This window comes from Amphibalanus amphitrite, unplaced genomic scaffold, assembly GCF_019059575.1.
Source record: "Amphibalanus amphitrite isolate SeventyFive unplaced genomic scaffold, NRLGWU_Aamphi_draft 000831F_arrow, whole genome shotgun sequence".
NCBI lineage: Eukaryota > Metazoa > Arthropoda > Thecostraca > Balanomorpha > Balanidae > Amphibalanus > Amphibalanus amphitrite.
Genome location: NW_024882325.1, coordinates 208,582 through 233,999, shown reverse-complemented (window position 1 = coordinate 233,999; position 25,418 = coordinate 208,582). Strand labels below are relative to the sequence as shown.

General features: G+C 49.8%; 2 protein-coding genes across 4 annotated transcripts in view; both read right to left on the bottom strand.

Moving 5' to 3' along the window:
• The window catches only part of LOC122366792, a 46,201-nt gene that overhangs the window by 5,279 nt on the left and 15,504 nt on the right, over nt 1-25,418 (bottom strand). The window lies entirely within an intron of this gene.
• On the bottom strand, nt 18,625-25,411 carry LOC122366790. Of its 3 annotated transcripts, XR_006253948.1 has the most exons (4): nt 20,273-25,411; nt 19,211-19,815; nt 18,923-19,022; nt 18,625-18,674 (listed from the first exon to the last, which is right to left on the bottom strand). XR_006253948.1 is itself a non-coding variant. In XM_043339380.1 (2 exons), exons 1-2 carry the CDS (start codon nt 24,675-24,677, stop codon nt 19,802-19,804), a joined length of 4,419 nt encoding a protein of 1,472 aa, XP_043195315.1. In that variant the 5' UTR covers nt 24,678-25,411; the 3' UTR covers nt 18,625-19,801. The 3 variants fall into 3 exon arrangements, 1 of the variants encoding a protein (XP_043195315.1); XR_006253949.1 differs by having other exon boundaries at nt 18,923-19,815; XM_043339380.1 differs by having other exon boundaries at nt 18,625-19,815.

Sequence of the window (25,418 nt, the reverse complement as noted above, 5' to 3'; positions counted from 1 at the left end):
GCTTTTCCCGTTATCACGAACGGAATTTCGCCCTTACAGCAGTTGTAGAAGGTGGCAGTTTTTTAGAGCGTGCAGTCCATGGAATAGATGTCGCTGCGGTCCGGCCGCGATATCCAGTGACATCTACGCGCCGAACAGTAAGAACTTAGAAGCACGGGCACGGCATAAACTCTTGCACGCCTTTGTTTCAGCGCATTGAAGCTGTCTGACGCTAACTGTATTGGTGTTCAGTGTGCATAGAAACGCGAGAGGGATTCAAGTTCTTGACCCGTGCTTTAGGCTGTGCAACAAATCATTTTTCTTGTGGAGCAAATTTTAGGTCGGTTGGAGAAAGTCTAACAGTTTTTTCGACCTCTGGTGTGTCCGTCTGCCGTCACGGGCTTCAGAGAGCCACCGCGAAACTATGTAGACGGCTGGCATCTGGTCGGGCGGTTCACCACTGTGCGAAGAGAGCATCTGAAAATGACCAAGAGGCAGGGCATATTTTAAGGATTTTTTACTGCGTCCCAAAGGTGGCATAGGGCACATGCTTCGATCGGAAAGGGCACATACCACATTGCAAGCGAAATAGTAGGTATAATGCAGGTGAGATACACGTGTCATTGTGTAATGTGCCGGTGGAGGGACAGCAAGCGGGATATTGGGAGCGGGCTGTGATTGCTTTTGGCCAGTCTCGAAATTCGCCCAGTCATAGCGCGTTCTTTTTCCGCATTCAAAGGACGGACCGGCGATTTAATGACATTGATATTGCTGTTAGTCATTCGTTTTCCTGAACGTCGTTGGGCGTGTTTGACCTCCCTTGATGCACCTAAATGTACCTACGTTTAGAGAATAAACATAGATATGGAGACCCATGGAGGGGGGGGGGCTGATAATTAGTTGAGCCGGAATTGGGATAGAAGCCGGTATGGGATTGGGATAGAAGCTCAGCGAGACTAAGGGATTGTGTGGTGCCTTCGGTACGCCCCTCAAAATCACCTGTGTAGGGCCCTCAGGGCCGCCGGTTATGAAGCCATTGGAGGCACTGGTGTGGGCCCTCAAAGGTACCGGTGTGATGCTCTCAGAGGCATTGGTGCGGGGCCCCAGAGGTGCCGCTGTGGGCCCTCAGAGTCGCCGGTGAGGGTCCTCACAGTTGCCGTTGTGGGACCTCAGAGACACTGCAGTGTGGGGTTGTCACAGTGGGGTGTGGGACCCTTAGAGCTGCTGGCTCGAACCCTTTACAGGCCGACAGGGGCTCTTAGAGACCGAGAAGGGGCTCTTAAGAGGTCTGCGGTGCCTTCGGGAGCCCTGTGGAGTCCTTAGAGACCAGCAAGGTACACTCAGACGCCAGTGGGGCCCTCAGAGTCGTCGGTGTGGGGCCTAGTGATGTCAATTACGGAAAATCGGAATACCCCGAATACCGATACCAAACCAAATACCAACCAAAACCGTGGAGAAATACCGAAACCAAACCAACTTGGGAACATGAGGAAAATACCAACTTTTTACCGATTTCTTAGCCTCTTAAACATTAGCGAGGGTTCATGATACCAACAAAATACCAAACACATTAGGATTGAAATACCAAATACCGAGTTGGTATCGGTTTGGTATCGGTATACCAAAAAGTTGGTATCCGATTGACATCTCTAGTGGGGCCCTCAAAAGTCACCGGTGAGTGGCCGTCCGATGCGGCTCCGGCGTTGAGCCCCCAGAGCCGCCGATATATGGCCTTAAGAAGCACTGGTTTCGGGACCTCATTCAGGGGTGCCGGTTGCACTCAGAGGTGGCAGTGTTGGGCCCTCAGCTAGGCACCGGTGTGGGGCATTCACAGCCGCCGGTGAGGGCCCTCGCAGGCGCCGTTGTGGGGGCCTTCAACCATTGGTTTAGGGGGTCATCGCAGGCGTGTGTGGAACCCTTAGAGCTGCTGGTCCCTGATAGGCCGGTAAGGGCCCTCAGAGGCCGGCAAGTAGCTCTCAGAGGTCGCCAATAGGCCCTGAGAAGCCGGCAAGGGGCCCTCAAAGGCCGACAAGGGACACTAACTAAGTTAAAAAGCCGGTGTGGGGCTCTTATGGAGAGAAGTGTGGCTCTTCGGAGCACATAAGGTGTTCTGCCGAGCCCTGTGGGGCCCTTCTGAGTCGAAAGATGCCAGCGTGGACCCTCAGCCGCCAATTGGCGTCGCAAGGCCCCTCTGGCCCGAGAGGCCCCCTGATCCGATGGGGGCACGTGCCCCCTGCTTCCCCTCCCCCGGGTGCAGATAGAGAATGCAATCGGCGGTGCGGAACACAACAATTGCAATCGTTCCTCCTCCCGTCGCGAGGTCGCCCATCGCCTGAAGAGTACCGGGGGATCATCATCATCATCATCATCATGATCCCCCGGTACTCTTCAGGCGATATGGGATGGCGGGGATGGCGCTCTCTGGGCCGGGAACTCTGGACGGCGGCCGGTGTTGCGGGCCCCATCGAGCAGATGATCTCCCGCCGCCCCCCGCCGTGGATGGGCGCGGCTGGTGTCTCGCTGGCCCTAGATGTCGGCGAACTGCCGCTGGGCGCGTCGGCAGCGGACAGAAGACGGGCGGCGGAGAGGTGCCTGGGAGGCCTAACACAGTGCGCGACCTGGATTTGGACAGATGGCTCGGCAGAGGGCGGAGTGGACAATGGAGGTGCTGGCGCGCTGGTGGAGAGGAGCAGGAACTGCGAGCTCCGGCGGGCCGGCTGTGTTCCAGCTACCGGGCCGAGATGGTGGCTCTGGCCACGGCGCTGAGCTGGCTGATGGACCACCCAGAGGAGGACCCGGGCGACCCGGTGATGCTGTGCACTGACAGCCAGTCGGCTCTGTCGGCCCTACGCGCGGGACCGGCGGCCCAGCAATCACGGCTGGTGCCACAATATGGCAGGCCCTGCTTACGGTGGCGGAACGGGGCCGCTGGGCCCATCTGCAGTGGGTTCCCTCCCACTGCGGGCTGGAGGGAAACGAACGCGCGGACATCCTGGCTAAGGAGGCGGCACAGCTGCCGCAGGAGTCAGCCCCACTGGACGTTCAAACGGTCCACCGAGCAGCGGCAAGATCGGCGCGGGCGCGAGCGACGGCGAGGTGGCCCGAGGGATGGTACCGGGACCTCATGGGTTCGCGCCCCCCTCCGCCGGTGGCCGGCCTGAACCGAACGAGGGCGGCCGATGTCCACCAGTTACGAGCCGGTCACTGGTCGGCGTCGGCACAATACCTACACAGGATTGGAAGAAACCCTGGCGGGCGCTGCGAACAATGCAGTAGCCACAGGTGCCCGGCGGCGCGATGCCCCATCTGCAAAGAAGAGGCGGACACACCGAGACATGTCCTAGCGCGCTGCCCGGCCCTGATGGGAACCCGCATGCGCGTACTGGGGACTATACACCCACATCTGAGGGACCTGTGGGACGACGACTTGGTGGCGGCCCTGGCGGCCGCTGCCAGGTCCCTCCAGAGCCGCTCGGCTACGCTCGACTGAGCGGAGGGACTACAACTGACAACAACAACAGGTCGCCTATCCGACCCATATCCCATGATTGTCAACCCTTGGGCTCGGGTCGGCAATGTACCGGCAAGGAAATGCGCTTTAGGTGAGTAAAAAAGTTATTAAGAGTCATTAGTTGTCGTTACGTTCGTTGTTCAATAATAACAACTATACGGTGCCAAATGTACCCGACGTACAGCTTGGAGCCGGGCGCCGCCCGGTCTCCACCAGTGACGTCACGCTAATGCTTAGCGACCGGTCCATTGGAAATCGCGGGATGATTCCACCTCTCTTATACGGCCTTGGTTTCAATGGCCGGGAATCCCCGGAAGGGCGGGCGCCGATTTTCCGCCAGGGTCAGCCTATCCAGGCTCGCATGTCCGCCTCGGCTCCGACAGGTCCAGCACGGCGACTACGCGAATGTGAATCATGAATGGGTGGTGGGCGGCGGATGGTGCCACAGGGGAGGGGGAGCGTAGGGGATTAAAGGTGACACTTATGCTGCTTGTGATAACTCGCCTCGCCTCCCTGGGTTCCGCCCAGGTCCAGGGACAATCTTCTCCAGCTTTAGCTAAAGTCTTATATTTGATTTTTTTTTTTCAATATAAGTATTATTGGATCTGAGGGCAGGGCAAGGAACAGGACTAGACATGCACAATTTTCCCGAAATCCGGGCCCAGCACCGAACCGGCAGCAGCACCGAACGTGTCCTTAAGACGGGAAGACAACAAGGTATCGGGTTTGAGGGAACTGGGCAGGGCAGAGAGGGTCACAGGGCCTGAATGCAGAGCAGGGCGCAGGGCCTGAAGGAAGGGCAGGGCAAGGTACAAGACCTTAGGACAGGGCACTGGGCAGGTCACATATCCTAGGGGTATAGTAGGGCAGGACATAACAAGGTGTACGACCCTAGGATAGGGCAGGGCACAAGGACTGGAGAGCGCATGTATGTACTTAGGTGCATAGTAAATCAGGGCACAAAGCAATCAGAAAGGCAACATCTGTTGTATAGTAAAAGACCGAGGCATGCTAAATATTTTTGCTTGCACTTTTCCGCTGAAACCGTGACATTTCAGTGTGGGACGCAGTGGTCCAAATTTCGCGAGGGCTACGTCCCAAAGGCAGGGGGCTGCGTCCCAAAATGGGACGCAGTCAGTATGTTAAAATATGCCCTGCCAAGAGGTAATTAATCAAAGTCTGGGACACACTAAAATCACTAAGAAATAACCCACATCTGACATTTCACGTGGTATGCCTGGTAATTCAGGTTTCAAACCTACAATGCAACCAACGACACTTGACAATGAGACCAAACATCTTCTGTCCATGATAACTGATCAAACATGCGACAGCACGAGTGTAATTCACATGCCGTAACAACCACAACGAACATAAAAGCTTATATTACCTATAGCTTTCCCGCTCCATACATCACGGATGAAGTGTGCACTATACTCACCCTGTTCTCAAAGACGGACTGATTTCCCTGCAACGACAACAGTTGAACCGACCGCTTGCTAGAGCCAGTTCAAAAGCAATATCCTAAGGCAGCAGCTCAAAGGAGGGATCGACACTTGACCAACGCGGCAGCTAGACTGGCCGCTGCGCTCAGAGGACGCGTCTGCCTGCACGCGGCCCATCTGATTGCTTTTCCAGGCTTTCTGGGCCACCGGATATGGTGCCCGAAGCGCCTTCTCAGATCGGTTGGGATAACAACGTAAATCACAAGCCTGTCAAAACATGGGATTCGATTGGGCTATCCGTACCGCGTCCCAACCGATTAAGCATGCGGTCCGGAAATCCCGAGTCGCCCCTACTGCCGGCCATCGAGGTCCGGTATCGATTGGGATAACCCAAGCCTACCCAACCCGGTAGGGACAAGTCGGGACATCCGGAGCCTATCCCGACCGTCCCCAACCGCATCCCGGACGAATTGCTGGCTGGGTTTTTGCAGTTTTTGCCCCATGCAGGCAAAACCGTTGACGTTAGGTCAAATCTGAGAGAATTACTCAGAAAGGGCGTTAACCCTCGCCCGCACATGCCATTTTCCCATCCTAGAACGCACATGGGGGGGGGGGGTGGTTGCCACCCCCCCCGCGCCATTTCGTTCCTGTTGGAGATAGAGCTTAGCAGTAAAGACCAAAAAGATTCTTTGGGAAGAGACGAATCCAATGACACCCAGTTTTACCTTCTCAGGTCAGTCATTGACCTTCCAGGTCAGGTCAAACTAAAAAATGTTGCTGTTTTGGGTCACCGTAGGATATCAAGTGCGCTGCTTATCAAATACCGATGACGATGCTGTTTTCTGGTGCCAAGCCAGCTAGAACCTCTTTGTCACACTATCCGACCAGAATTTTGCTGCTGCGGTCATTTCAGGTCAAGTTAGGTCAAGGTCAACTATATGTGTTTGTATGTCTGTGTGTGTCTGTGTGTATACTGATGTGTGCACCGATTGTTTTTGGGTCCATATCACATGAAATCATGATCTGAGAAGCTTTTACCAAAAATGCAGTCAAAAAACTTCACAAAAAGTAAATTCAGCTTGCCTAAAACGCAATTATCTTAGATGACCTAGGTTGACCTTGACCCTGACCTTGACCCCTGTACATCGTCGAACAACATGTTCCATGATAGGTGGGAGGTAAGACTGGCAAAAAAGGCCGAAATCAGGGTGCCAAAAGCTCACAAGGCCCATGGCAAACGCAAGATGTTGAGAATTGGCCATTTGGGTCATGACATGACCTGAAAAACAAGGTCATATCTCCAAAACCAAAAATCACAGAAACTTGAAATTTTCAGTGGACATCAAGAAAGGATAGAGGAGCAGCTATACGAAAAATCAGCCTTCTAGCTCTAAAAATGTTGAGTGCAGAGCAGGAAGACTGCCTGGGGGGGTGGCAACCACCCCCCCCCCCCATGTGCGGGCGAGGGTTAATAGGGCTATCGAATGCACTTTTCCGCGGCGCTGTAGCTCTATTGGTTCCCGAGTTATGCGTTAGCTTCTTGGAAATTTTCGACATTCGACCTGGAAATCGGCGAAATTTTGCCTTCAATTACCTCTGGTGACCTGACCTTTGACCTGACCAAAAAATTGACCGAAGTGATTTCGTCATTATTTTTTACGCTCTTTCGAACGCCGCCTTCCGCGTATCGCTACGTGGCCCAGGAGCCGAGTTACAAGGGGGGGGGGGTGTTCAAACACCCCCCCCCCAGCAGGGCGTGGAAATCCAGGACCCCCAGCCGGGCGCGGGTTAACCCACGAGCCGCGGGGGGCATTAAGTTGCCCCCTTTACGTTTTGTAAAATATCTCCGAAACCTGATAAGCTACGAACGTGAAACGTGGCATAGCTTCAAATGAATACCGAGGCAACGTTTGAGGAAAGTTTGGTGGTTGTAGCCGTTAAGATGACGTCACAGTGACGTCATAAAATTTTGTCGTTTTCCGATATGGACCGTTTCTGATGTCGCTGAGCATGAAACTCAACTGTAAATGAACTAGACAGCACCTGCTGTCATCCTAAAACATCTAAGTACACTTCCAACTAGTTCCTGACCAATAATCGGTCCTTTATATTCGGTCTGATATATCGGATATATCGTTAGGAAACAAAGTCGCAAATCTATAATTTGATTTCTGACGTCACTGTGACGTCATTTCAAATGGGATCGACACCAAATTTGGACACAACCTCGGCTAGGTATTCAGAAAGATGTGTGCAAAGTTGTTTTGCTTCTTTATCTCTTAACGTTGTGACGATATTGTCGCAGAAGTAAAGGGGGGGGGGCAACTATATGCCCCCACCCCCAGCGGCCGGCGGGTGGCGCGGAGGCGGTTAAGCGTTATGTTAGACTTTGATCTCAGGTAACTGCTAATTTTAAGTCATACGTGTCGACGTGAGGTATGTTGCGTTCAGACGCATATTCATACAGCATCTAATTGTCACGATATTCCACAAAGATAGTTCGATAAGTTAGAAAAACAGCCTGTGTTGTGTCACGAAATGCGAAGCGCCCCCTGCGTTCTGATCATGTTTTATTTGACATTTTTATTTGTCCTGCTTTCTAGAAAGGGTACAATTGGAAATTGTGAATCTATATTTTTCAGTTACCAGTGTTTAGTTCAAGTTTGAGTAAATTAGCAAAATTGTGCATATAGAATCTTGAGCTGGGTAAGGCGTCAAACTCTTTGAAACCATTTGGATAGTCTTGATTATTTAACCCGGCAGTTGCTGGGGTATTTCGCCACCCGCCGTTTGCTGGGGAGGGGCGTTAAACGCCCCCAGCAGATTACTCGAGAACCAATGGGCGCAGCGAAACGCACAAGGCGGCAAATGAAAGAACGCGACGAGACGCTTCAGATGAGTACCTGAAAGTTGAATTTCGAGGTCACAGGTCGGGTCACGGTCAGGTCAAACACCTGAAATCGGGCTTTTGGTAGCATGTATTTCAGAACCTCGTAATGGGCGCCTCTCGTCAATAACTCTGTCAAAACTCTGCACAATCCTTCATATAAGTGCAACAAGAGTGTCAGATCCATGTAGGGGTCGGTCAAACATAGGTCAGGGTCAGAGTCAGGTCAATCAGGTAAGAACATACCCCCGAAAATCAAAACTGCTATTCGCGGTCTATGACACATGTTTTATGGGTAATTTTGGGCGTAGAGCACGATGGTGACATTTATTTTATGATGCGAGTACGTGTTTGATTAAAAATATCAATTTAAGAAATACATGAAACATGGTCGTAAAATGTCACGAGAAATAGTCAAGATTCAGTCCAAGATTTTGGCAAAATTTAGACCAGCAATCAAAAATCGTAGAGAGCCATTTGATATCATAAAATTGGCAGTCTAATGTCGTTTACGGCATGTCTGTACGCCTATACTGTGATTTTATATGATCTTTCGAACATATGCCGTTTTTTGTCGAAAACTCAGAAATTATGACGTCACTAAAACCTCGATATCTCAAAAAACTTTGAACCGATTTTTTTGAAAGTTTGCCATGATATACTTAAATAAATTCCCTACGGGTACCCAAAATTTGAATCACATGCGGCGCGCCGTTTTTAAGCTACAGCGCGGCGAAAAAAGTGGGGGCGTTTAACGCCCCTCCCCAGCAACTCGCGGGTTAAGTGTGGACTGAGTTACTCTGGTTATTGGTGTCCAGACAGTGTGAAAATAAATCAGGACAGTGTTATCCAGTGCGTGTTCAAACCCACAAGCCCACAAGATTCTACAGTTTCAAAGAGTGCCATGGCCACGTCAAGCCGTTCCCTGTCTGATTTGAGACGGAAACGCGGACAGGACCTGGCAGCATTAAATCGGGTTCGGCGAAGAGGATTAGTGCTTTTAGAAATCAATGGAACACGTGCCGAACTCTGGTCCATCCTTAAGGAGTTAGATGATGCACTAAGAAAATTACAAGACTCGAACTGGAATTACTTCGACCGGATTTCCGACGACGAATTCGAAAGAGAGCGAGCCGAGCGATACGAGGGAGACGCTACAGATAAATGTACAGAGTTACAAGATATGATTCTCGCCCGGCTACGCGACGAACAAAACGATGCAAGCATCCATGACCGCAAGACGATGGCTGCAAAATCAGAGTTAGGTACTGCATATGGATCCGTTGAATCTTCATCAGACGTGACTCGACAGCGAAAAGGAAACGAAGACGAAAACGTAAGAAGCGATAGTAGCGAAGACGAACAAAGGCGACTGCGACAAAACACGAAACGAAATTACGAATCAACCCACGAACGATATAGCGATATAAACGAGCCCCGATTCAACGAAGACGAAGCTCAAAGCCGAATAGACAACGAGAAGCGACGGCACATACGAACGAACAAAAATCACCGGCATTCCACGCCAATGTTCCGCCAGTGTCTACCCCGATTGGAATTAGAGACTTTTAGTGGCGACGTTTCAGACTGGCCGAGGTGGTATTCTCTATTCAAATCCCTTGTCGACGAGCAACCGTTATCTACTGATGAGAAAATGGCTCACCTGCAAAATTCTGTGACCGGTTTGGCACGCCACACCATTGGAGGTATGTTGTATGACGGAGGATTGTATCATGACGCACTAGCTTTGCTAAAGGATCGTTTCGGTAGAGATGAGGACATTATTCACGCGAATTTATCCCGAGTTTTTGCCGCTCCTTCGCCTACTTATCTTGACCCGCGCAGTCTCGAGCAGTTCCATGGGGCTCTCCATTGCGCAGTAACGGTTTTACAAAATATGGGATATGAGGGTGACCTGTGTTCAACAGAAAATCTACGCCGCGCAGTTCAGAAGCTACCGTCCGAAATGAAGAGAGATTGGGGAGAATATGCCATTGATATACACAAACCAAATTTAATTCATCTCGACAAATGGTTGCAAAGACAAGTGCGTATCGCCTTAAATTACGCTGCGGTTTCAAATGTAAGTGCAAGGCGAATGACAATGCTGGCCGATACACACCGTGTGCTTAAAAATAATAGGACTACTCTGACAACAGAAGCTTCAGCGGCGGTCCCGAGGGACTGCCCACGCTGCAAGATTGGTATACACCAGATAGATGAATGTTCATCGTTCATCCAGATGAATGTTCGGGCAAGAGCTCAGTTTGTGTTTGCAAACCGACGATGTTTTTCCTGCCTAAAGAAAGGTCATCTGGCAAGATACTGTAGGCACAAAGAAGAATGTGGAATCAGTGGCTGCGATCAAAATCATCACAAATTACTGCACGACGAGTCGCGCGAAACCGAGGAAGAAAATCAAGAACAGAGAGCGGTAGCGTGTCTGCAGAAAAATCAGCGAACACTGCTTCAAATTGTACCTGTTAGAGTACTTGGCCCAGAAGGACGGTCACAAAAGACGTTAGCGTTGCTGGATCCCGGGTCACAAACGTCTCTTTGTGCCAATACTTTGGTAAAGGATTTACGTCTTTCGGGTACCGAAACTCACCTTACTCTGAAACACATTGGAGGCATCGGGCCATTTCGGCGTTCGAAGAAATTTCAGCTGCGTTTGCGCCCATTGACTGGGGAGGACGATGAATAAATTTTGGTCTCTGAAGCATTCTCCGTTCCTGGTGTAAATATTAGAACACCAACGATTTCGGCAAGAGATATGTCCCGGTGGAAACATTTACAAGATTTGCCTATCCCGGATTGTACACAGGGAAAATTGAAGTACTTCTCGGTGCAAACGTCTTGGAAGCCGTATTGCAGAAAGAAGTACGAGTTGGGGATGTTGGTCAGCCAGTTGCTATACGTACAGCGTTTGGCTGGACAATCACAGGTTCAGTTACTGACTTTATCCCGGAAACGACCAGAGAAGTAATGTGCATTGAGCATACGGACGGAGATGAACAGCTTGTAGAAATTATACGACAATGGTGGGCGACAGAATCATTTGGGACGCTCTCCGGGGGTGACAATTCAAGCCAAGGGCGGCGCCACCGTGGGGGCAGTGGGGGCAGACTGCCCCCACTGACAGGAGGCCGTGGGGGCAAGACTATGTTTTTGCCCCCACAAAAATTGGCTGATGTGGAAAAGGGAACAGAAGACCGGCGCAACATTCATGATAGGCGGTTATAATAGTACGCTTGTTTTTGACGGTCCCCGTATCAAGTGCATCAGCAGAAAGTTCGTTCTCAGACCGTCTGTTGCATATCTCCTTCTCCCACTCATTCTTCTACTCATTTTGATCCACCAGAAGGCTGCCATGTGATAGGTATGTATATATCCGGGTTATTTGGAAATGTATGTGGGTCACCCTAATGGAGCTTATTCTGGTATATCAATCGTGTGTGAGAGAATCGCACATATTGATATACGTACTACGCCTACGGGAAAAGGGAAAGTTCTCTTTTACCTAGTTCAGTACCTAGTCAGTACCTAGTTCTAGGTACGTACTGACTATTGTTTTGAGGAATACACCATTTTACATCTCAACGAGCGACATAACGTTTTCACAGGTCTTTGTGTCTCGCAATCTAGTTACGGAGCGAGCGAAGCGAGCGGAGTCTCATACTGGATTAAGGGAAAATCTTGAGTATGAGCGGCCGGCCGGCCGGCCGTGGGGACGCTCTTCAAAAGCTAATATCTTAGGAACGGGACATCCGATTGACAAGCGGTCTTCTTTACTGAATGTCACTTGGACGTAAAAGTTCTGTGGTGTGATGGCCACCATGCGTTCTTGCCAACCACCGCACGTGGCGCGTGGTAAAGTTGGACATTTTTTAAGAACCCCCAAAATTGCAACCTCAATAACGGCACAACGGTTGTGCCGATTGAATTGAAACTCGGTACACAGTTAGGTCTCCATCAGCTAATTCATCTGCATGTGTTAAGGTTGGGGTGCTACAGCACGTGCGCACGTGCAGGGGGCGCTCCCAGATCTCGAGAACGGCTGGGCTGATTGCGCTCAAATTTGGTACACGGTTGGGGACCAGTTAGTAGGGTGCCGTGCAAAAGTCAGTTTGGACCCCGCTTGCACGTGCGCACGTGCAAGGCCCTAAATACAAGGTTGCACGGACTAATTTCAACTAAACCTACCAAAATAAAGTTTCACGGTTGTATATTTAAATAACTATTCAATCTAAACTTCTTTATTATTTTCCCTTTATCATTTATAAGCAATTTTATAAATTGACTTTCAATTTGCTTGCCTTTTACTGGCAAAATAACTTTCTAGTATTGGGTCAACATAGTGGTGTAGCAGTAGGAACCATATCTGGCAAAACCCCAATTACCTACATACAGCAGAAAAGCAGCCACCAGGTGTCGCCACAGTCGCCACTTGGTCGCCACACAGATGTCGCGCGCGTCGCCAATCGCCACACTACCGATTTCCATAAGGACGCATATGTACGGAGATGTATAGGAAAGTCGCCCTTGAGGATTACGCTTACATCCCTTGCTTAAGAGGTTGGTGGTTGGAAATTGGGAGGGGCTCAGCTATTTTCGACCACGGATATAGCTTTATCACATGATGAGGAACATGCTGATAAGCATTTTATGTGTCATAACAGCACAAAAGTATTTTTAATCATTTTTCAAAAATAGCCGTTCTGCCGTATCTTTCAGTGCAAGGTGCCGTCGGTCATCCCCGACGTTACGTCACGCCGGGGATTGCCAGATTTTCCTACTAGACTTCGACGCCCCCTGCGCACGTGCAGTGTGCCGCTTCCAGATCTCGAGAACGGCTAGGTCGATTGCGCTGAAATTTGGCACATCGCTAAAGACCGGTTAGTAGAGTGCAGTCACAGTGCAAAAGTTAGTTGGAGGTAACCCCTCGCAATTTCGCACGTGCAAGGCCCATCCTCTCGCTCGCTCCGTTGGTCGCCCAAAAGGCGTTTTACTGGTTTTATAGTTTTATTTACTCGCGACCTTAAGCCGGCCGGGCCCGGGGGGTAATCCCAACCACCGCAGTCCGGGGTACCCCCCCCCCCTACACTTGTCTAACTCCGTAAATAAGGCAGCTACGGAAACAAAAATGGTACCAAACGAAAGGTATCTACGAGAAGATTCTAAAGCATCGAAACTTTTTTACCTCAAGCCAATTTTCAAGGTCAGAAGTCAAGGTCAAAGGCAAAAATCGGCACTTTGTAGTGGTATCAAACATCTTTTGTGGTCCAGAGGACGGCATGATGCATGAAACCGGCTAAAATGGATGTTTAACGAAAGAAGAGAGTCTGGAGATTCCGATGATGTGCATAACATTCAAGTTCAAGGTCACGGTCATGCTCAAAATTGACCACAAACTTTGCCACCTTTTCTTAAATCTTGCATACTAAATTCCGAGATGTTTTGAAGCTTAGCGGACCCCTATTTGTATTTTGTGCTTTACCTTACGATAGAAGGCTGCTACAACTCAAGGTCAAAGCCACAAGAGAGTATCCTTGCTAGAGGCTATTTCACTTATTCAAGTCAGGCATAATAACTATGACATGTTTTGCCATCCCGAGACTCTAAATGAATGCTTAGAGCAAAATGGATGCCAGAATCGTGATCAGCGGCTACGAAATCATCACAAACGACACCTTTCATGTGTCAAAGTCAACCAAAGGTCATTCGAGGTCACATGAGTGTTGAGGTCAACGTAAAACCTGACCGTTCCCAAACAATATATATGTCATTCGACGTGGCTTGACAAGGCGAATGCGAAGGTACCTTTGCCGTAGCTCTAGGACCATTTTTGTTGAAGTTATTTGCGAAAAAAAACTAAAGCCCCAGTTCGGGGTCGTTGACCTGACCTCTGACCTCAGGTCGTCAAAGTTTCTTAAGTATTTTTTCTAGGTCAAATGCTACACAACCGTGCTCGTAATTTGTCTTTATTTTATTTCTAATACTATTTTTGGCAGCTAGCTGAAGTTCACGTCTGTGACGCTGAAGTTTGCCGTGCAGGGGTCTAGAAAAATCGGCCCTGAGACGTAATCAAGGAGGCTAGGTCCAATTTTTTTGCTTCAAAAGATGTCAAATTAATGGGAAATAAGGTACAACAAGTTTGGTCTTTCTATCCCTAAGCGTTCGTGAGGTACCTATCGCAAATACCTATTCGCCAGGGGGAGACGAAAACGCCCCCCCCCCTCCGGGCCCGCGAGGGTTAATGGCTAAGCTCAATACGTATGCATTAAACCTGAAACCATAATAATTTTGAATGGCAACATCTAACTAGGGGCAAGGTGCTCATGGATTTTGCAGATTGGCGTATCAGACAACAGTCTGATCACCTCAAGCTTGCCCCCACTGGCGAAAATTCGTGGCGCCGCCACTGATTCAAGCCGGGAGGACACCATAGCTCAAGCGCTGTTGGAAAGTACCGCTAAGAAATGTGGAGATCGGTATGAAGTTGGTATTTTGTGGCGAAACCCAGAGGTTACTATGCCCCAAAACAAAATTATGGCGGTCCGAAGGCTACAGTCGCTCGAGAAAAACCTACTGCGCCATCCTGAAAAGGCAAAGGCCTATCAGGAAGCCGTACAAAGCTACATTGAAAAGGGCCATGCCCGCAAGGTACCTAAGGAAGAGCTGAATGGTAATTCCAGTCGGAAACGTTGGTTCCTCCCGCATCACGCGGTGACAAACCCGAATAAGAAGAAAATTCGAGTCGTCTTTGATGCAGCTGCAGTTTATCATGGGAAGTCATTGAACAGCGAGCTCTTAAAGGGACCAGATCTCTTGCAAAATCTGACTGGGATATTACTCAGGTTTCGCCAGGAGAAGATAGCCTTGGTGGCCGACATAGAGCAAATGTTTCACCAGATTCGCATCATTGAAGATGACCAACCTGCAATGAGCTTTCTCTGGCGAAATTTAGACACTTTCAGGGAGCCTGAAGTATATCAAATGACCGTGAGTGTTTTCGGGATGAAATGCAGTCCGGCTATTGCGAGTTACGTCCTGCGCAAAACAGCAGAAGACCATTATGACGGAACGCTCCTCTCAGCAGCTGCTGTTCTGGCAGTGAAACAAAACTTTTATTTGGATGACTTTTTGAGATCCGAGTCAGACATGGAAACAGCGGTAAAATTGCAAAGGGAAGTTACCAGGCTAGTGGCACGGGGAGGATTTCGTCTCACAAAATGGGTTAGTAATATCGCTGAAGTTTTGAGGCAAATAGATGTTGTAGAGCGCGCTCACCCAGATCCTGAGGCATACAAGGACGACATGCACCAAGAACGGGCGCTTGGCTGCGTTTGGTTTCCGTGAAGAGACGTTCTTGGAATCCCGTCCCAAATTTGTGTGACATCTCTGACGAAGCGAGGCCTTCTGCAGGGAGTCGCATCAATTTTCGATCCTCTTGGCATCGTCTCACCGTTCACGTTGAAGGCCAAGTTGCTGATTCAGAGGCTCTGGGCCTTGAAGTATGCATGGGATGATCAGTTGACGGGTGATGAATTAGAAGAATGCGAGCATTGGCTGTCGCAAGCAAAGCACTTGCGCGAAGTTCTGATACCAAGATGTTTTAAAGGACTCGAGTGCGAGCTCTATCGCAGCGAGTTGCATGTATTTTGCGACGCAAGTGAGAACGGCTTTGCTGCTGTCGCATACATTCGCATCATTTCAGCGCAAGGAAAACAGACAAGTTCCTTTGCAATGTCACGCGCTCGACTCGCACCCCTCAAACAGCTCACGATAGTGAGACTGGAATTGCAGGCCGCCGTCCTGGCTGTGAGACTGGCTGACACGATAAAGCGAGAAATGACCTACACATTTGATGAAACTGTCTTCTGGAGTGACAGTAAGATAGTGCTGCATTATATTCAAAACGAAAGCCGTCGTTTCCACACGTTTGTTGCCAATAGAGTTTCCGAGATACATGGGTCGTCAAAGGTAGAAGAATGGCGTCACATCTCAGGAAAGGATAATCCCGCAGACGTCGGTTCCCGTGGAACATCTCTGTCAAAACTGAAAGACCTGAAGGTGTGGTGGAGAGGGCCAGAATTTTTGGAGGTCGATAGGGACAAGTGGCCGGTACGGTCTTCGGTGACTCCTGATCTTGACCCTGCTGACGTAGAGGTGAAGGTACCGCCGGTGGTGGTCGCTGTGCTCACCACCAATACCCAACGCAAGCTGCTAGACACGGAACGATTTTCATCCTACACCAAATACAGAAGAATTTTTGCTTGGGTAATACGGTTTGTGGAAAAGCTAAAAGCAAAGAAGAAACAAACCGAAATACCCAACTCCAGCTCCCTATCAAGTGCCGAGATGGAGAAGGCAGAATTTCATATAATTCGCGAAGATCAGATATGCCACGTTCCTGGTGTGACCCACATGTCACCTTACGTGGACCCGCAAGGTATTCTGCGGGTTGGCGGTCGTCTCGGTCGCGCCCCGGTGCCACATCCTGCCAAACACCCGATCATTATGTCGCCAAGGAGTGATCTGACGCGACTCATAGTGCGCGATATTTATGAGCGGCTCATGCACTCTGGCCTCCAGCACACCCTGAACGAATTCAGATTGCGGTTCTGGATGCCAAAAGCAAGAGGAGCAATTAAGAAGATAATCTACGGGTGCAGTAGAGGTCTGCACCGGCCGGCTGCAGCCGCGGCTGGCTGCAGCCCCACGGCTGTGGGCCGGGGCGGCTGCAAATATCTCCAAGAACACGGCTACGGCTGTGGCCACGGCTGTGAGATTTCAAGCTCAATCTTAAGTACTCAAATATGAAATTTTAAATCCTTAATCTTACATTCTGATAAGCAGTCTAGCCTGTAAAAATCATGCAAAGGATGCCCAGCAACATTGAAAGTGGTGAAGCCTTTGAAAACCTGTAATGGTTTTACCATTTGCTGTAGGGGAGTTTGCACTCTGGTACATAATACTGATTATAGGTACCAATTGTTCCTTCATCATCAAGAGCTTGACAGTTTCAGAAAAAGCAACATGTTGCATTGTCACATCCCTCTCAAATCAATCTCACCTGGTCATTAGTTAGGAGAGCACCTTACAGCTATTGAAGACGAGCGTTCAATAATTCTTTCAGGTAATAGAAAAAGAAATCACGCCTAGGTAAAGGCAGGTAAAGGCTTCCTAAAATATTATCTAAAATAACACTCTTAGATGTATTTCTGGATTTTCGGCAAGTCCAATTACATAATATAAAACTGGCGCTTTATGTTCTAACTGGTGTGTGAGTGACCGTAACAGAAAATGCTGATCAACGAAGCCAATGGAATTAGATTATAAGTGAGCATGAACCTTACTTACGGTTAATTCACATGATGGTGAAAACCCTGAACACGTAATTCACATGACGGTGAAAACCCTGAACACAACATTTCTTACGCGAGCTGTTGACTTTACTAATAAAATGACGTCTTCTTCTGAAAATGTTAAAATTTGATACCTAATCTTTGTTTGAGAGCAATTTTTAAACTGTAGAGCATTATTATCTATTATTTATAGTTTTCATGGCTGTTAATGGTGACACAAAACAATTTATTGCCACTTCTTTGCTATTGACGTCATTAAAACTCAAGTAAAATTTTTGATTGAAAGAGGCAAATGTGGCTTGCACGTCCTTGGGGATTTGAGCGAAGATCATTATTTGGAAAAATCAAAATAGATGAATGTTTTTCTTTCTTGGATGCTCACTAGTGTTTTGATGCCTTGCATATCAAAATAGTTTGAGACTTGCTCAGAAGGCTGCTTCAAGCCTGGCATATCACACCCCAGAAAATATGCAAGGTAAGAAAGAAGCAAGAGGTTTGACTAGACAATCACTTTTTGACAGTCCATCAACTTCAGTTTCATTTTCCACACCTAACATTGATAATGAAAAGCATCAGGGTCTGTTGTTCTGTCCCACAACCATGCTTCAGGATTTGGCATTAGATGTCTACACTGCTAGTGCTTCTATTCTGGTTCGTTGTTTGTGTTTTCTGTTGATGTAGGTACCTACCTATCCATCTTTCTTAACCCCTTGCAAGGGCTTGTGGAGGCATGCGTTGCGCATCAGGCTTCAGGCCTTCGGCCTAAAGCCAGATACACAACCACTTAACCTATGATGCTTCATGAGCTTGAGAATCTATAGCCCATTGCAATGTGCTTTTGGCTATATGTTTCAACTAAAAACAACTTATTATATACTATTTGATTGCATTTCATTGAAAGTATCCACGGCCGGCTGACGGCTGGCTGCCCACAGTTTGCCACGGCTGTGGGCGGCTGTGGCTGTGGAGCCACGGCTGCGGGGCGGCTAGGCTGTGGAAAATTGCAGCCGTGCAGAACTCTAGGGTGCAGCTACTGCAGAAATCGCCGGTCACGCCCTACGGCCCCGCTGATGTCCGCTCTTCCTGACGTCCGGTTTGATCAGAGCTGTCCGTTTAGTTCTGTAGGGATTGACTACTTTGGTCCCCTTCTGGTGCGCAAATTCAGGAAGACGGAGAAACGATTTGTACTCCTCGTAACTTGCTTGGCGACACGCGCACTGCACCTGGAATTAGCTGCTGGGTTAGACCAAGGCGGTTAGACACCGATTCATTTCTGCTAGCACTGCGCCGGTTCATCGCCAGAAGAGGAAAGCCTAAAATCATTTGCTCTGACAGGGGAACCAACTTCGTTGGCGGTGAAAAGGAAATCCGCAACGAAATCGAGACATGGAATGAGTGTAGCCGCCGACCAGACTCAGTTCGAAACTCGGATGTCGTCACGGATCGGTGTATTGGACCGTGTGGCCCTCCGCACGCAATCGTTGCTGTAAAACAACGGCCCTAAGTTAAGCATTGCACAAATAAACATAAACGAGCGCAAACAAACGTGACGGAAATAAAAGGGACAGGCGAGGGGAACATAACACACGCATAAATAAATAACTTGATAAAGGCAACCAGGTACATTGCTACGCGTCCATTCATGCACTTGAATATGCATATACGAAACAGTATAATTATATCGAAAGCACTTGATTACATGATTGTGCTACCGCGACATTTAGTTACGTACCGACAAATGTGCTCCCTGAGTCGCTTATCGGCTAACGAAACCAGAGGCACACGTCTCCAGAGGCACATTAGACGACCAGCCTCACGGTCTTGGTAAATGGCTATAAATCCGAGACGAGTGTCAGCCTTCACCTTATTTATCCACATATAAATGACCGGTAATAAATATCTGCAGGCAATTCATATAACATTCAATATTGGTTTCATACACAGTAAATATTCGCCCTAATTACGGTTACATATTCCATAAATATTACGAGTTAACAGTCATTTTTCCTGTGCGACTCACCGGCTCTGGCGCAGACACCACCACATACCACCAGCCTCAACGGGGCTCAACTGACCCGCGCCGCGCCCCCGACCAGCGCCGGGGCGCCGGGCACCGCCCATATTCAGAAATGTTCATCCGCGTCAGCTATCATATTCGCAACTTAAATGTCCAGGAGATCCCTACTCGCATCAAACAATACATTTTACAATCCTGAGCACATTATTGGGCATAACATACACATTAACGAGTCAAATATCACAGTTTCCAGTTACTACTTTTCTGACCCTGCGGTCGCGACGGCGCAGCTACATTCCTGGGCCCTGCCCCAGGCTACGGTCAGCCGGTGACCTCGACAGGTCAGAGGGACCGAGCGAGCAATGTGCCAAGGCTGCGAAACCAAGGAAGAAAATAGGAAATCAGCAGAATGGTAAACGTGGACTAAGGAACATAAAATGACAAAATGGAAATGGCGCGCCTACACCCCCACCCTTGAACCTTCCAGGTTCAACAGACCAAACGTGCTAAGCGCAATTGGAGCCTTCATCGCCAACCGCTTGCAGTCAATCCCCAGTTCAGTCTTCTGGAAATACAGCTATCAATCAACACAAACTAGTCTTCTGGAATTGATATCAAAATCACGTCACCACGTGCGATAGTCTGCCATGCTCGTGGTCTCACACGCTCTCAGTGTCGGTGGTCTCGCTCTCCAGCACCAGCACCAGCTTGGAGATCGGTCTCTTCAGGGTAGATGTAGTGGTACGGACTATCACAGAGCGCACAAAACCCTTTCTATCTGGGAAAACCTCGGTGACTCGTCCCAAAGGCCAGTGACAGCGTGGAGAGTTCATATCAGCAACCAGTACCACATCATCAACTTGCAAATTCCTCTGAACCTTGTTCCACTTCTGACGTCCGGAGACTGACCATCCTTCGGCAGGATCATCTGGTGTTTGGCTGCGTCCGAGATAGCTGCGTTGCTGAGACGTCCGCCAACCCTGAGAACGCCATCAATCATGCAGGGGTTCAGACGATAAATCGAGCTGGATTTCTTGACAAAACGGGAGCTGAGTTCTTCTGGAAAGGCCTTCTTCTGAGTGTACTGCACAATCGCCACTTCTGCATCATCAAGTTCTTGAACGGTCAAGCGAGAGCTGACCCGCGAGAGCTGACCCGCTACCTCGGCATCACAATCACCTCTGTTCATCAACCGCTTCCGCAGCATGCACTTCAGCCGAAGCCACCACGCCACGTGCCTCTTGAGCTTGTGCCAGTCAGATACGCTGTTCAACAACTTCGAAGTACTGTCACACTCAGCTGCTACCGAGAGAGTCCCCAAGCCTCTCTTTACCTCAAGATCTTCAACATCTTCATGGCGTTGGATCACATGCTTCTGGTCAGGCCATTCAGCTGCTTCTGCGCCGAGGAACGCTGGGCCAGTAGCCCATACCGATTGAAGAAACTCGCGTGCCGACTGTCCACGGGAGAGAGCATCCGCCGGGTTCAGTGCAGACGGCACGTACTTCCACTGAACGGGCTCAGAACCATCATGGATGACGGAAAGCCTGTTGGACACAAATGTCTGGAAACGAGAAGTGGTATTGTGGATGTAGCGAAGCGTGGACACACTGTCCGTCCAAAAATGCACTTCGTCAACTTTCAGGTCAAGTTCGGTAAGTATCTGTGTGCTCAACTGCACAGCTAGCGTCGCAGCGGCCAGCTCTAGTCGAGGGATTGAAGAAGTCTTCAGCGGCGCTACTCTGGCCTTGCTCATCAGAAGCGAAGTGCGAACTGTCCCTGTGCTGTCAGTCACCCTGGTGTAGCCTACTGCACCGTAGCCAGCTTCGCTTGCATCAGCAAACATGTGAAGTTGGCAATTCACCACCGTGTCTGGTGCAGTCACACTTCTTGGCACGCTGAACTCCCGCAGAAGGCTCAGTTCTTTGCACCACTGATCCCATCTTCTCAGGTGAGCATCTGGAACCGGGTCGTCCCATCCCAACTTCAGCCTGCAGAGATCTTGCAACAGGATTTTGGCTGACATGACGAAAGGAGCTCCGAACCCTAGCGGATCATAAACGGCACTTGCTGTAGAAAGAATGCCTCTCCTGGTTGTCGGACCCCTCCTGACATCAACACGGAAGCTAAGAGTATCTTCAGATACGTCCCACTGAACACCCAAAGCTCTTAGCGTCTGCGCAGAAAGATTGTGGCCGGTCAGATCAAACTTCTTGTGTGTCACGCGCTCAGATTCCGGGAAACAGAACATGACGTCAGGGCAGTTACTGACGAAGCTGGTCAGTCGGAATCCTCCCAACGCACAGCAGTCTCTGACTCCTCTTGCAATCCTCAACACCTCATCAGCCGTAGATCCTGTCTTCATGAAATCATCAACATAGAACGAGCGTTGAATACTGTCTATGACGTCAGCATCAAACTTATCTCCGAAGTCCTGCGCTGTCCTCCGTAGCGCGAAGTTTGCACAAGACGGAGAACTGATCGCACCGAAGAGGTGCACATTCATCTGATACACTTCCAGTTCCCGTTCTGTGTCACCATTCGGCCACCATAAAAATCTGAGCAAACTTCTGTCATCCTCCGGAACCCTCACCTGATAGAACATTTTTTCAATATCAGCCATGACTGCTACCGGTCCCTCTCGGAACCTCAGCAACACGCCCAAGAGAGAACTCGTCAGATTTGGTCCTTGCAGCAGCCGACTGTTGAGCGACATGCCCTGGTAAGTTGCAGAGCAATCGTAGACGACACGAATCTTTTCAGGTTTCATCGGATGATATACACCATGATGCGGTATATACCAGGTACGTCCCTCTGCCATGTCGATCTGCTCGTTCTTGACACGTTCTGCGTAGTTTTTCTCGATTAACTCATTGACAAATGTTTTGTAGTCTTGGAGATACTTCTGGCTCTTGAGCATTTTCCTTTTCAGCTGCTCTGCTCGTCTCTCTGCTTGCTGTTTGTTGTCCGGCAGGATGATCTCGCTTTTCAGTGGCAGGGGTATCTGGTAACGACCATCCAGGTGACGGACTCCGCCCTCCACGATCTTCATCCACGCTCGATCTTCAATGGAGAAGCCAACGTCTGTGGAACTAAGATCATGCTCGAAGTCCTGGTTGTAGAGCGCGACAAATTTGCTGTGAAGGTCAAATTCATCATCTGTTGGGCTTAGTACCTCGATACGATTTACTCTCGCGCTTCCATCGAAAACCCGGCTGCGGGATCTTGGTCCATACACCACCCATCCAAGAGACGTACGAATGGCAAATGGGCATCCCTCTCCACCAGCGCGAACTTCGAGAGGTATCAGGGCCTGAGGACAATTGGCTCCGATCAAAAGTTCAATATCCGCATGTACTTCCGGGGGAACAACCTCTTGCAGTTGTGGCCAGCGCTCCAGATCCGTAGCTGTTGCGATATCCTGGCGATCGACTGGAATTCTCTGCAACGTGTACGACGGCGGTAAATCCATTACTTTCTTCCCCGCCATGTCAGATATCTTCAGGCCTTTCACCAATGTGCTGGAAATCCGCTGGTTCTCAGCTGTTGCAGTCGTCATTGTGAGCTCCGTAGTTTCTCCTTCCATGCCCAGCGCCTTCAGAAGATTCGGCGTGCAAAACGTTGCGCTTGAGCCCAAATCCAAGAACGCATGCGTGACGACTGAACGAGAGCAGTCAGCGTTCCACATCTTCACCGGCAGAATAGCCATCATCGCCGACGACCTGCAGCTTGCCGTACCAGCAGAGACTTCAGTCGGCGATGCATCCAATCGTCCATTCTTCACAGAAGTGTTTTGCTCACCATTTCCATCAGAAGGGTTCTGACCAGTTCCTTCAGCACTTTCGTTCTTGTGCATCGCTGTTGGATGCAGCCGCTTACAAGTTCCACAGACGAGCTTCCTGAAGCAGTTACTGAATCTGTGGCCCTTTCGAAGGCATCCGAAGCACAGTCTGTTCTCACGAACGAACTCTCGCCGTTTTTCCCATTGCAGCTTGACCAACTCAGCACACAGATCAGTGAAGTGACTACCATGACAGTACAGACAACTCTTCGAGGACTGTACCGCTCCTGCAACTGCTGTAGCTGAGACTGTGTGTGTCTGTCTTCTGACTCGTTCTTCTCGGTGCCTGCCAAACGTAGGATTGGTCTGGATTTGCACCTCGCTGTCGACGAAGGTGACGACGTCTTGAAACTTCACCCTCCTCTTCTCAGACTCTTGGATCTTGTGAGCTCGTCGCCGCCAGGAGTCCTGCAGATGGCTGGGGAGCTTCTCTACAACTTTCCGCATCGTCCGGGGATGGTCAGTCTCCCTGGCTCCAAGAGGAATGCTCTGCATTACATTCAAACACGAGGTGAGCGCCAGTGAGAAACGATCAAGTCCTTCAACATCTCCTGGCTTCAGCTGAGGCCAGTCCATCAACATGTCAACGAATGCCGACGAGACTGTTTCTGGGTCGCCATATCTTCGTTCCAGCAGTCGCCGAGCCTCCAGATATCCAACATCTTCGGTCATGTGAAGACATCCTCTGATGATGTCCCGTGGTTTTCCAGCGCAGTATTGCTCCAAGTAGAACAGCCGCTCCGAATCACTGTCGGTCTTGCTCCCGATCCTGCTATCGAAGGCACGGATGAAGGATCTGTATTGTGTTACATCACCCTTGAAAACTGGCAACTCTGGTCTCGGGAGACGACTTTGCTGGATCTGGGACAGGATGACCTGTGTAGCATCGGGCTGTGAAGCGTTAAGGTCAGGTTGAGGTGGATTCTTCCTGACGTTCATCTGATCAGCACGCGCCTCTGAAGCCCCAGCGTCTGACTGAACAGTGACCAGTGGTTGCTCGCTGCCGACAACGTCTTCTGCATGTCCAGTCCTCTCGTTCGGCTCAGCTGGACAGACAGCTCGCAACGAAGCCACGCCTGGTCTTGTTTGAGAACCTTGCTCTTCGGCTTCCATCAGTGCACGTTCTCTGGCTTCCACCTCTGCCAGCTCACTCTCCAACTGCAGATTCTCCATGCGCATCTTCATCTCCAGTTCTTCATTCTCTATCTTCTGCTTGCGCATCTTCATCTCCAGTTCTTCCTTCTCCATCTTCTGCTTCCTTTTCAGAAAGGCAGCTCGAGCCATCAGTCCCGCCTTCGTCGCCGACTCCGCTGCTCGCAACGAAGAGATGGAGACTTGCGAGGCAGAACTACGCAAGGACATCTGTGATGTGGCTCTGACGAGGGGTCCAGGAGCCGGGACCGTGTTGTCTAAATCAGGAACAGCCACCTCAGCGGCTGCGGCATCAGCTCTCGGTTCGGCGGAAACGTCCCGTCGAGCTGCAACGAATGATGCAACGTCGATTCCTTCTTGAACCAAAACCTCATTTAATCGCAGCATCAGCGCCGGCTTCGAACCCTTAGTGTCTGCACCTCTTCCCTTCAACTCCGCCTTCAACTCCGACACTTTCAGCTCTTCTAGAGGATTCATGATTGATGACAACTAATCAAAGCGGCTCCCAACTATCATCTAGCTGATTAACAGAAGTGTGACCAATTGAAGTACAAGACTTAGTTAGCAGTTGATCAACCTATCACGCAAGGCGACCGAGCCAGCTACGACAATCAGCGAGCTGCCCGGAGGACAAACCGCCTATCGACGACGCGTGAAACCGAGGTGAGTCTCCAGACAGGTGAGGTAAATCAATAGGAAAATTATCCAGGATCACGTGAAAACTTAGAGTTTGCTTAATATAACACCGAGTGCAGTTCATTCACGATCAATAACCGTCGGGAACACGTTAACAGCCGACGGAACACCCAACAAAACGCGAACTCCGTTAAATATGACGCCACAATCGCTATATGACGTCAAAAGCTCAGTATGACGTCACCCCCGTCATGACGTCACAATAGTACGGTATTACGTCACCCCTCACTATGACGTCAACCATCCAGTATGACGTCACCAACCACCCAGCATGACGTCACCAAGTCTATGACGCAACTGTCCGACGTTATGACGTCACTTAGATCACGCGGCAAATGGCCTGGAGCGGAGTCACCACAGGCGTGATAGCGCGAAGGTGTCACCATACCAGTACGGACGAGTGTGGTGCTCCTGCTCCTGTAGCGTGCCGTCCTCCACGACGAGATGACGTCACTCCGTCGTCTCGCGAAGCGTTGTCGCAGTTGTCGCAACTGTAGCCGCCGACCATGGCTCAGTTCGAAA